This window comes from Haliotis cracherodii, unplaced genomic scaffold (assembly GCF_022045235.1).
Source record: "Haliotis cracherodii isolate W230 unplaced genomic scaffold, xgHalCrac1.p SCAF_1, whole genome shotgun sequence".
In the NCBI taxonomy this organism is placed as follows: Eukaryota; Metazoa; Mollusca; class Gastropoda; order Lepetellida; family Haliotidae; genus Haliotis; species Haliotis cracherodii.
This window is the reverse complement of record NW_027266264.1, coordinates 11,170,332-11,182,751: the sequence shown is the minus strand read 5'-3', so window position 1 is coordinate 11,182,751 and position 12,420 is coordinate 11,170,332. Positions and strand designations below refer to the sequence as shown.

General features: G+C 39.0%; 1 protein-coding gene and 1 pseudogene across 1 annotated transcript; both read right to left on the bottom strand.

Annotated features, from left to right (window-relative positions):
- Positions 1 to 142: 142 nt before the first annotated feature.
- On the bottom strand, positions 143 to 3,476 carry LOC139459748 (CUB domain-containing protein 2-like). The gene is made up of 7 exons (XM_071241412.1): positions 3,323 to 3,476; positions 2,677 to 2,782; positions 2,393 to 2,517; positions 2,002 to 2,151; positions 1,467 to 1,560; positions 431 to 561; positions 143 to 321 (listed from the first exon to the last, which is right to left on the bottom strand). The coding sequence occupies exons 1-7, from the start codon at positions 3,474 to 3,476 to the stop codon at positions 143 to 145; spliced, it is 939 nt and encodes a 312-aa protein (XP_071097513.1).
- A 3,181-nt stretch (positions 3,477 to 6,657) lies between these two features.
- LOC139454161 (embryonic protein UVS.2-like) lies at positions 6,658 to 12,140 on the bottom strand (annotated as a pseudogene).
- Between the last annotated feature and the right edge of the window lie 280 nt (positions 12,141 to 12,420).

Here is a 12,420-nt window from a genome sequence, read left to right as displayed (position 1 = left end):
GAAACTATGATGCATGTGGTAAGGTGAAAAGAAGGCACAAAAATAGACTATTGCCAATATAACACAATATGTATGTCACTTGATGCATGCAATATTACGTCGACATTTTAAACTCATACGATCCTTATAAGTAATATCAACATTAATAACCATACAGACACTTACAATAAAATAGGCCTGAATCAAATTGGAGTCTGAAGCCATGGTGTTCAATGCTTTTGTCCGAGTGGAAGACGATCCTAACATAGGGCCCTGTGCTGATGAAGGTGGGAGTATCTGATCCACAGAACCGGCCAAGCTCACTGGAACACTTTGTTTGCCCTGAACATAGTCTTAAACTTAAATGAGTGCTAGATTCCAAGACGAAAACATATATGAGACCAATTAATGCGATGATATAATAAAAGACTACTAATGAAGTTTTTCATACCATCCTGTATCGCCACAAAGTCATGGCATTTCGGTGAAGATCTGGATGTGGCCTCTAAACTAGTGTTGAGTACTTGGATCCGAATTTTAGTACCACCCATTGCTTGGAGAATCCAGACACATTCCATGTCGCTGCCAAAAGAAGAAATATTACGTAATCAAGCTGCAAAGGAATAAAGATATACCATAACATTTCCATAGTCATATGAAATATCTTCTATAAGCAGAGTACCTGTAAGAAGCATGTTTGTGAATCGCTATCAAATAGTGATGATACCTTGTACGTGTGTTCCGTGAGCGTGCCCTGCACAACCGGTTTTAGATGAAAAGTATACCGAAGCCTATGCGGCATCTAATTAACAAATCTGTACAATCATGATACATAAAAAACAAATAACAACTTATCTTATAGATATTCAAATGTGAATAAAATCCCTTGAAAATCAAACACGATCTCGCGCTGCTAAGATGGACTTTGACCGCAAAAGGGTAGAGCTCAAATGAGACAATACGCAATGATCGACCAGGCCTCACTATAGTTAGAGAATTTAACAGATTTTTGAGTACATTTGGCTATCTTATACGCCCCGACTCACGTTACATACGATGTCTTTAAATGCGTACCTTTCACAATGAACATTGAATACTTACAAACTGACAGAATGATTCCAACTCATCCTCTCACTCATGGAACTCCATAATGAACTGAATACTAGTATTCTAATCGATTTGAATCACTTTGAATGTTATTGCTTGGCTACAAGTGATACACTGGGGCGTATATGATGTATGTTGTTCAACTCTCTTTCACATAGCGCATTCTTCGTAAATATCAGATTTTGCTTTCATTTTTGACATGAAGCCTTGAAGATAGAGATGTAACGAAATTTATGATCACCAGGTGTATGACGGGTTATCGTGTGGGGTACAGGTGTACACAGTTAAACGGTTTGGTTTTTTTTATAATATGTGTATCTATTTACGATTAAATGCACAGGCAATTGAAATCACATCTTACATCATTAAAATAGTGTTACCTTTCGTAACCATGAGGGTAACGTGGAGATATCAGTGTTTGGATTCTGGGAAGGAAACTCATGACGTCGACATTCCCGCCACACGCATCAATCTCTGAAATACTCAAATTTATTTACGATTTAGCTCTCTCATTTTGCTTCCTATGATTATTTATGGTTGTTTGTCGTTGGTAAAAATGCAATATACCTAATTGTAATATATATTTATAAGTTTCGTAATTTCATAATAAGTTATATTTAGGTTTTATTTCGTTCTTAAGCCAATGACACTTTAGGGCAGCTGGAGAGGCAAGTTAATAGAGCATTCTCGGATTCGATTCCCAACATACATGTCCATGTAACATACATGTCCATGTTGGTATAACATGAAACCCCTTTATGGCATCTTTAGACCAGATTTTGCTGGAATATTGCTCATAGCAGCATGAAAACTATACTCGCACACGCACGTCTGAAATGTTTTACAATGTATTTCAGATGTTTGTCGAAAGCTTAAAAAGATGAAAACCATACATATTGGTAATGCTGGACGTACCGTTAGTTTGAAAGAACTGTGCTTTGAATCCTCTGAAAGTTCCATAAGCATCAGCGTAAAACTGTACGGTCATAACTTGTCCACTGCTCTTGACGTCTGGTGTTTTTTCGTTACACCATGCTGCTAGTAGGGGAGCCTTGATGGAGGGACCTTGGTGGAAGCAGATATATCTAATAATGGACGTAGAAGTTCTGTTTTCGTCAACTTAGTACACATAATATATTATATATACAATTTAAGAAAATTAAAAGTGTGTTGCAATTTCATTTGTTAGTTTAAATGCATAATACTTAAGATGTTTTACATATATTGGTCTGCACCAAAGTATTTTGTACACTTGCTGTTCCAATTATAACTTTTCACTTTATACAAATGTATATACTTATTGTACCATCAAATGCCTTTCCAAAGTCGTGGTTACACGTCAGGCCATATTCAACTCCGTCATCTTCAACAATCAGCTGTACCCTCATATAATCCAGTTCTGTAGTTATTGTCCAGACACACGAATCGTTGCTGAAAGACAGATTCACTCGTGCAACAGGAGGATGAATGAATGTCAACAGGAATACAGGGTGTAAACATGCGTCGACATTTCTATTCTAATACTATTACAGATTTACTGGTATAAGGCAATAATCACAGCAACAGTACAATGTGTCATGTGTGACTTACTTCCTATACCCATCTGGGTAGCCCGGGCTCTGCAGGTATTGGTGAATGTCTGTCGCTGTAAGTGTAGTGTTTCCGCAATTATGGGGACTTGTCGTGTTAACTGAAACTACGATTGATAAAAAATATGTTTGATAAGTAACTTTGGCTATACCAGCAATTAGAAGTAATCGATTATTTAAAAAAGCAATTTCGAAATAAGCGTACTGTATTTTCTGTGTACGTCAGTTTATCTGTAGATAAATTAAGAAAATAAAAATTGTTATTGAGCAGGGGTCTGGGATTATCTGGGAAACATATTTTGGCGTCAGGTTCTGCCATGCCAGATGTCCTTGAAAATTGATTTCACCTTTTCCCCAAATTGTTTTCCTTTCTGAGAAGAAAGGTCTTGAAGTAGTGAAGGAAAACTGAAATGTCTCTTAAAGGAATCCCAGCCCCCGAAAGATCATGACATGTATTCTATAGCCTGGCCATTTAGGGTAGAGAGATAGACGTATCTTTAACAACAACACTAGCAGTGTTGTCGATATGCAGATAACACGAAATGAAGAATATGTAAGTTGAAGTAAACAGTACATAATGATAAGTCTAAACGTGATGACACTACGATTAGGATGTATATCTTGGTGAATTAATACGTTGTTCTTACCGGATAAGGAAACCAAAGCTGATATACAAATTAACCTGATGCTGGTCCCATCCATGTCTTGATTCCAGAATGTAACGCCGTGTCGGTTGTAGAAATGCACAGCATTGAATGTAGATTTAAGATTTTGTATCGTCACCTTAATCGTACTGTCCATGTGACAGGTCAGTTTGATTAATCTGCTCCACACGATCAAACAAGCATCAAGTCATGTCAACACCCGTACATCAAGATAAAAGATAAAGACTGAGACACTATAAAAGCTAACAAACAATTACTTACGAGTTGTCTGCCGTATTGTTGCATAAGCACACGAAATTCCACATAAGCGAGGGGGGCACGGGTGGCCCAGTCGTCTAAGGTGCCGCGATTCGCTGTGCAGAGTTGCGTCCCCTGGACACGCCAGAAACCTATGATTGTGGGTTCGAATCCCGGTTCACCCCGATTATGTTTCTAGGTTTGTCAGTACCATACCCGTGCTCGTGGGTTTCACCGAAAGTGGTAAACGTCTGAGACCTGCATCACTTCGGGCTTTCCACCCACATTAAGCTGACACGCCGTGATATAACTGGCATAATGTTAAAAGCGGCGTTAAACCCAACTCGCTCACTCACTCCACATTAGCGAACTCGAGTGGCAAACGAGTGGATTTATATAATTAACGCCACTTCGAACCACATTTCAGTTGTAATGTCATGGTAATGACAAATAACTTAAGGAAAACCAGAATTATCTTCCCTTGGGTGTATACAACCCAAGCTGCTTTTGAGAATCATTAACTTCATACTACCGGATACCCTTGCGTTGCTGGGTGAACGGAGGCATACTTTAATGTTTTAAGAGTAACAAAGTGTGTGGTGTACACATGGCCACGTGCCACCACAAGCGATATGGGTCTATAATATTTACTGGTGAAACCCAAAAGCATATTGGCAAACCAAGCATCATTAGCAGGACGAATCTGAGATTCCAACCAACCATCGGAGGATTCTGGCATGCAAACGGGACTCAGTTGTGGAAGCTAGTTTAGACGACTGGAGCACCTGTGTTCCCTGTGAAGGTGCAAGATTAGTGAGAAGAATATACACCTTTTCATTCAGTCGAACCTCTTTATAATTTTGTATGTACAATGTGTAATGCGATTCATTGTTCCCAACGGATAAGGACTATTTTTAATACAAGTGTGTGCATTGTCATTACAACTCCAACTTTCTTTATATTAATTTATGGCATTTTCCTATCCCATACAGATATACTACTCAATACAAGTTGAAGAAAACCCACAATTGGAAGTCTGTGTTTCAATACCCACCACCCATGACAGATTAAATATTATCATTTGAAAAATCTTCTTCTTTTGAGTAGTATATTAACATATAATGTTCTCGTTTTACTTATTATGTGACCCTTGAACATCCGGGGTGAAATAGGTCTTCAGCAACCCATGCTTGCCGAAAATGGTGACTATGCTTGTTTTAAGAGGCGACTAACGGGATCGGGTGGTCAGGCTCGCTGACTTGGTTCATGCATGTCATCGATCCCAATTGCGTGGATCGATGCTCATGATGTCAATCACTGGAGTGTCTGGTCCAGACTCGATTATTTACAGACCGCCGCCATAAAGCTGGAATATTGCTGAGTGCGGCGTTAAACAAGAAACAAACAAACTGCTTACGTACATGTATATGCTTTACAGATAGAATATGAACGATAATGTGCAAGAACGTAATGTTCATAATATCAAATGACGTTTTTTTTTCGAAAACAGTTATCATTACCTGTAAGGCGTTATTAGAATAACCTCTTAATTATGTACCTACCATTTACTATGGTTGAAAGAATGTCATATTAGACAGTGATCAAACATCAATGCTGATCGTCCATGCCGAAACTAATTATACGTACATCAGAATTGTATTTGTTGTGTCCAAAAACGTAATTGAATTAAACATCATTACATTATATCCTTAACTAAATGGATTTTTGTTTGACAGGCATTACTTAGAAGTTGACGGATGACAAAGTAGACACAATTTATGGATAACAACTTCTTTATTACTGTAAAGGCGACGTTTTGGTATAGATCCTTATACCGTTGTACCTCATTCAGTCTTGCTTGACAACGGTATAAGGATCTATACCGTAACGTCGCCTTTTCAGTATTAAAGAAGTTGTTATCCATACATTGTGTCCACTTTGTAAATGGATTTTGTATATTTTAACGAGGAGACAAAATAACATTGGGCATAATATGTTAATGTAGGTTCATTCATTTGTATGTAACATTATGTAATAAATTGTAAATACATTATTAGAATATAAACATGATCAATATATATTGAAAATACTAATGTTGTGTTCACCTTTATTTGAGGTAATGTGAAGGAGTTTGACAAGGAAGGGGAGTGATTGTGATGTGATAGTGGTAAAACAAAAGATCTGTGATAAATGCTGAAAGGTAGACATAAGGCACAAATGAATATTTGACATCACAGCAGTACACGGATGTCAGTTTGATATAATGCTTCGGCACTGAAATTTCATACGATTCCAATCAGTAAGAAAACAACAGGCATCCCTATATATAACGTACAATAGAATTGATCTGAGTCTAAGAAACTATGATACATTTTGGTAAGGTGAAAAGAAAGAACACATAAAAAAGATTATTGCTAACACAACATAATATGTAAGTAAATCTTAAACTCACAGGATCCTCACCAATAATATCAAACATAAACAGCCCTACAGACACTTACAATAAAATAGACCTGAATCAAATTGAAGTCTGAAGTCTCAGTGCTTTTGTCCGAGTTGAAGACGATTCTTACATAGGGCCCTGTGCTGATGAAGGTGGGAGTATCTGATCCACAGAACCGGCCAAGCTCACTGGAACACTCTGAATGTCCCAAACAAAATCATAGTCACGTGTATAATTAAAAGGAGCTCTGGACTAAAAGAAACTAAATATCCGAAATCAATGAAGGCTATAATTAAAGTCAATACAGAAATGGTTTAAGATTTTAATTTTTCCATACTGTCCTGTATCACCACAAAGTCATGGCATTTTGGAGAAGATCTGGATGTGGGCTCTAATCTAGTGTTGGGTCCTTGGATCCGAATTCATTGCTTGGAGAATCCATTCCATGGACACATTCCATGTCGCTGCAAATAGAATCTTATATTACGTAATCATTTCACTGAGGGATATTGACATTAATGTGTCTGAAGCGTTTACTTACCATTTTCACCATTATTTAGGCAACTGACATTTTGTGAATGTAGGTTGGTATCGATAGAGTACCCTTTCCATGAACACCTGGCGACATCACTAACTTTCAGGGATCCAATTTTATTCTCTTTGGCATCTTTACAGCAGATAATCGAGACTGGTTATTCTCTGTCGTTGACATAATGAATTTACATTAAACATCAGTTTTGTGTGTGGTTGCGTAACCGTGAGGGTAATGTGGAGATATCACTTTTATGCTTTTAAATCATTAAAGATTTTCAGTTATGAAAATTATAAACAGATTTCACATAGGCAGTGATTGATGAACAATTAGTTTAGAAGAACTTTGCTTTGATTCCCCTCATGGTTACGGAAGTGTCAGAGTGAAACTGGACTGTCATGACTTGACCACTGCTCTTGACCTCTGTCCGCTTAAGATTACACCATGTTGCTAGTAGGGGAGATTTGATGGAGGGGCCTAGGTAGGAGGAACCATATCTGACAATACATATATACTGTATTCATACCGCGTTAACTTTTATGCGTTGAATTGAAAAAATCTTTAACACAATGTCGTTATGCCCTTGCTTTGGAATGTCTTAACCTTAATGCAAAAGCTGTGTTCGAGTGTATTTTGTTCTTCATATTACCCTTGCCTTGTATCGAAGTGTTGTTCAAAAATATACTAAAAGGCAATTGCAATGTGACATATAAATAACAAAGAGAATCGGTCAACAAATTATAACTACATCACATGGAACAAACAATGTTTGGAGTTCCGGTGACGAGCAAAAGTTCATATGAAGAGCATGCTTCCCAAATGCAAATAAGTCATGTCACACGGGGGGTTGCAGAGGCACGTTCACATTCAGTAGCGAGTGTGCCCACATTGTACATTGTGACAGGCCTGACGCATTCACCTAAGTGATGCCACAAAAGGTTGAATAAATTAAAGGCCTTGGGAATGACATTCCATCTCTGACGAAGGATATAAGACGAAGTTCTTGCCACGTTGTTGGGGGAATTCGAAGACGTCTCAAATGATCCATTTCATCCCAGGAATCACAACGACGACTTGTCCTGCCATACGGTGAAGAAGGAAAGTGCCTCATCAGTGAAGAAGACCCGTCTCCACAGACGGACTGTCCACAGCAAGTGTTGCCCGAACCACAGGACTAACTGATGCCATAGCTTCGTAGGCACCAGATACGCCTCTGTTGCCATGGGTGGTACGAGCTGTGATAATTGCAATACCAGCGCCATTTGGATGGTACGTTTCTCGGAGCTCTTTCATAAACATTTTCCTGGGTTCTTTTAAACAAAATCATATAAAGGGAGAAAGTAAATGAAAAACATTTGCCTTTGAGTACACTTGGCCGTCGCGGGCTTTTCAATAGTGGTGGATACACGTTAGGCCATATTCAAGATGGTCAACTTCAACATTCAGCACTATAATCCAGTTCTGTTTTCATTGTCTAGATACAAGAATCACTGCTGTAATCATAAAGACGGGAGAATACATCTGTAAATAATAAAGGAATTTTATAATGGAATATGAAATGGTAGTTACAGTGCATAATGTATAATAATATGCAGCTGTTACAGCTGTTACAGGATGTCATTACAAACGGTTTGTCGATCTGATTAAAGCTTTTTACCTTTTGATTGAATGATTAAATAATCACAACAATAGTGAAAATAGTATTTTACTCTGTGTGTTACTTTCTATACTTCTGTGGGTAGTCCGGAGTCGTTAAGTATTCTGTCGCTGTAAGTGTAGTGTTTCTGCAATTATGAGGTTCTGTCGTGTTTACTGAAACTATAAAAATAAACAACTGTATAAATTAGTTGTAAATGCCAGAAGCAAATATCTATTCACAGCAGTATGTATTAACGCAGCCGTTGTGAAGAGAACGTTTTTGAAAATGGACTCTGTTAATGTTAAAATATGATATATATAGAATACTAAACGAGCTCCCGTTTATGAAACGAATGAAAGCGAGTCAGACACCGCAACCATTCACGAGTTTCATAAAATTGATTTTACACGAGGGCGAGTTTAGAATTTTATTTATTACTTGTCATTTATAACATTTTTAGAATTATACTGTTGAGTGTGAATAGGCTGAAACCTACACTATCCACGGCATAATCCAATTGAGTTTAACAGAATAATACTTCAAACACGTCAAAAGTAGAAAAGTATGAATTTAATACCATACAACGATCCACCTTTAGTATTCAGGCGTCCGTTCCACAAAATCATCGTAGCGCTAAGGTTATCGTAACTCACAACCTTTAACTTAGACTAACGACTGTTGTTGCGCTACATACGATCGCCTTGTGGAACGGGGCCTTGTGCCTCAAAGTTGACAACAACGTCACAATACCCGATGACGTAATTTGTGGAATTTTGTTGCAAGATCCATCAACGATACAATGCTATGTGACGTCAGCCTGGCAACAAGGTTGCTGGGGTCATCGTGTGTGCATAAGCTCCTCTCAGTGATTTATCATCTCCACAAACAATATTGTTGAATAAGCCAAGGGATGTTGAGAGCGTTCAATATTTGTTCGTGAAACGTGTTCCGGGAGTACATAAGCACGCGTTTTGGTATTACCCAATGTCTAATACAGCTGTATGTTTATTAAACGGGTGATCTCTTCACGGGTAAGTAAAAAACTCTTGTGAGGTACGTTATTACCGTAGATTGAACTGAAGCTACCAGTGGAACAAGGTGTTGTCAGAAGATCGTGGCATAAATTATTGCCTGGGTATTTACGGGGGAGATTTCTTTCCACAAATACATTAAAACTCTATGTTTGGTTATTTACGGAGGCAAAAAAGATACTGAAGAAGTAGCTGGTGGTCAATTACGTCTCATAAGATTAAGCTGACCTCTTCATGCATATCTGGGGAACATTGTTCTTACCGGATAACGCAACCACAGCTGATATAAATTAAACTCAGACCGGTGCCACAGCTCTACATGTTATGCATGTCTTGAATCCCGAATGTAGCGTAACCGCGCTTGGTATACGATTGTACAACTTTCAATTGATATTGATCATCTACATGGATTTGGTATCGCATCGTCACCTTTAATGTCAGTTTGAAGTGGTCAGTCTGATAAATCTATTTCACATGATTCAACCAGCATCTGCTCATTAAATGTACGCTATTAAACTATTTTATGTGTTCTTAATGTTATTTAATATATCGTTAATAGTTTCCCAGGGGCACGGGTGGCCCAGTTGTCTAAGTCGCCGCGATTCGATGTGCAGATTTGCGTCCCCTTGGCACGCCGGAATCCGATGAAAGTGGGTTCGACTCCATATTATGTTCCTAGGTTTTGCATTTCCTCCCATTTTACGCCGTGATGTAACTGCCAGTGGTTAAAGCGTTCGCTCGTCAGGCCGAAGACCCGGGTTCTATTCCTCACATGGGTACAATGTGTGAGGCCCCGTCCCCCGTCGTGATATTGCCTGAATATTGCTAGCAGTGGCGTAAAACCCAACTCACCCACCCACTCAAAGCGGCGTTAAACCCACGTCACTAATTCACTCCTTCAAAGCGGAGTAAAACCCAACTCACTAAATCACTCACTAACTGTTTGCTGTCTTAGGTTTGACCTCATATGCATGTATACATATGTTGTAGCGTCTACCTAATCTATATTTAACAATGTCAATAGAGGCTATCTTGTCACAGTCACTCCTTTGTTTGACGGGATGAAAGGTTACTTCAGTGACCTGACAGTTGTGGTTGCTTAAGGCTCTCAAGGTTCAATAATCGTGACGCGTATCCAAGAGACAATCGAGTACAACACTTACCTGTGAAGATATAGTGAGAGGCTGACAGATGGGTTTAACACAGCTTTGGCAATATTTTAGTTATATAATGTGCAGAGAAGAAAATTCACAAAATGAATCAGTCGAAGCTAGTAATCTCGGAATGGATGTCGCGATGATGACGCTATCTTCATCCATTGGACAGATAGAAGCTACTAAAAATTGAATATATTGTCCGTCTATAAGTCTGAGTTCGTTTTCCATATAGGGGACAATACGAGCAGCCAATTACTAAGGTAACCGCATCCGTACATGTAGTGAGAGTCATGTGAGTGAAATGTGGCGGTTAGGTTGTCGTGGTATAGCTTGAATATTGCTCAACAAACCAATCCCACTCACTCATCTTAATCACACGACTTAGAAATCCGATGTTTATCTGTGGAGCAGCATGGTATGTTGCGGTTAATCGCATCCGTCCATATAGTGAGAGTCATGTCAGGAGATGTGGCGGTTAACGTGTCGGGTATAGCTTGAATATTGCTCAAAAGACCATTCCCACAATCACACGACTAAGTAATCAGCTGTGTATCTGTAGAGCAACATGTAATTCAGGCGTCAGACGATGTAGTTGTGTGCATATAGAAGCTTTGCACGGAATAGTGTATCGAATATACTTAAAACGTCAACGCCAGAAAATAAGCAGCCCAATGCAAACTAGCAGTGTAAAATCATGAATGGTTAGCTGAAACTCAGTAATGACAAAAGGTGTTCGCAAAAGGGTAAGCATGTCCTGCCCTAGCGATATCACCCGCCCAATCTGCACCAAAAGGTATTATCACTGTGCGTTTGTTGCCTGACACCACGCATCAGTGACCCTGCCACTCGCCACTCAATTTGCATCAGAAGGTAAGTGAGTGTTGTCTGACTCTCATATCAACAAGCTTTAGCTATAAGTGGGTGTGGTCCCCTGTCCCCTCATTCGGGGAGCCTGTGAGCACGTTTTATATCTTCAGCAGATAGACGGGGCAGACCTGGATCTTTATCTCTTGTTCTGTTGATAATGTCTAGCGCTTTGTCACTGCACACATCGTAGAATTCCTAACCCGATTACGGGACTCTATGGAGAATGAGATTGTTTTGTCGACTGTAACGTTCATGGTGTTCAACTCTCTCCTCAATATGAAGGAGTCTGTCACAATAGACCTTCATATCGTGACGTTTTTCCGCTAGAGAATCTATATCTAATCCTATTATATCCTGCGTTTCTTTAGAACTGTCCGCATCTTTTCTCAGGACACGTTCCTCGTCCTTAGTTACCTTAAGCTTAGTTAAAATTCAGTCGATGTTCTTATTTAATCTCTCTTCTAATCCTCTGTATTCTTCAATTAATGTCCTCATTAACTCATCAAGATCTGTTACAGGCCCGCCCAGGGTAAAGCTCGATGTCCCCGGACAAAATTAATAGATTCATATCACAGTATTGGCCAACATCAATCCTATTGTCCAGTTTTCGATATATCAAAAATGTCGGGAAAGCTCTGCAGGTAAGGATATTCTCACAAAATTCACCCGATATACACATTGATGGTGGCGGAATAAGTGTAGGTACCACAGAGGGTATAGTTGATGCTGTAGATGACCCTAGATACCACACAGAGGCCAGTTGTGTTGTACTTAACAACAAACGATAGGCCACGTCGGTCCCGGATGACCAGTATGGCCAGTTACTTGCCTGTAACCTGTAGGTATTTTGAACCTACCGATGCGGGCCCTCCATGCATTGCTTGATATCCCCATTTTGATTTGTTGTGGTTGTATTCGGTGATTCAGACAGGTTTGTAGATTTATCGATTTTTTTCTCTCCGTGATTTGAACTGACACCCAACTACACTAAGGCATAGCATGATCTCCTAATTAGGTCTGTCATCACTGCATTAAGTTCATGGCTAAACACAGCATCAAAATCGGTATTAAATACCTTCATGTTGTGTGTATGAACCACACACATGTACAACACAACGAAGTTCGAAATGAAACAAATATATTTTATTCAGTATCCTTATTCTACGACTTAAAT

What these genes read in the sequence shown, in the direction of transcription:
- LOC139459748 (XM_071241412.1), bottom strand. Translation starts at nt 3,476, where the DNA reads ATGGACAGTACGATTAAGGTGACGATACAAAATCTTAAATCTACATTC. An exon ending in AGCTTTGGTTTCCTTATCCG is followed by an intron (nt 2,783 to 3,322) that starts GTAAGAACAACG and finishes TATCAATCGTAG; the next exon opens with TTTCAGTTAACACGACAAGT. An exon ending in ACAGTTCTTTCAAACTAACG is followed by an intron (nt 1,561 to 2,001) that starts GTACGTCCAGCA and finishes TGAGTATTTCAG; the next exon opens with AGATTGATGCGTGTGGCGGG.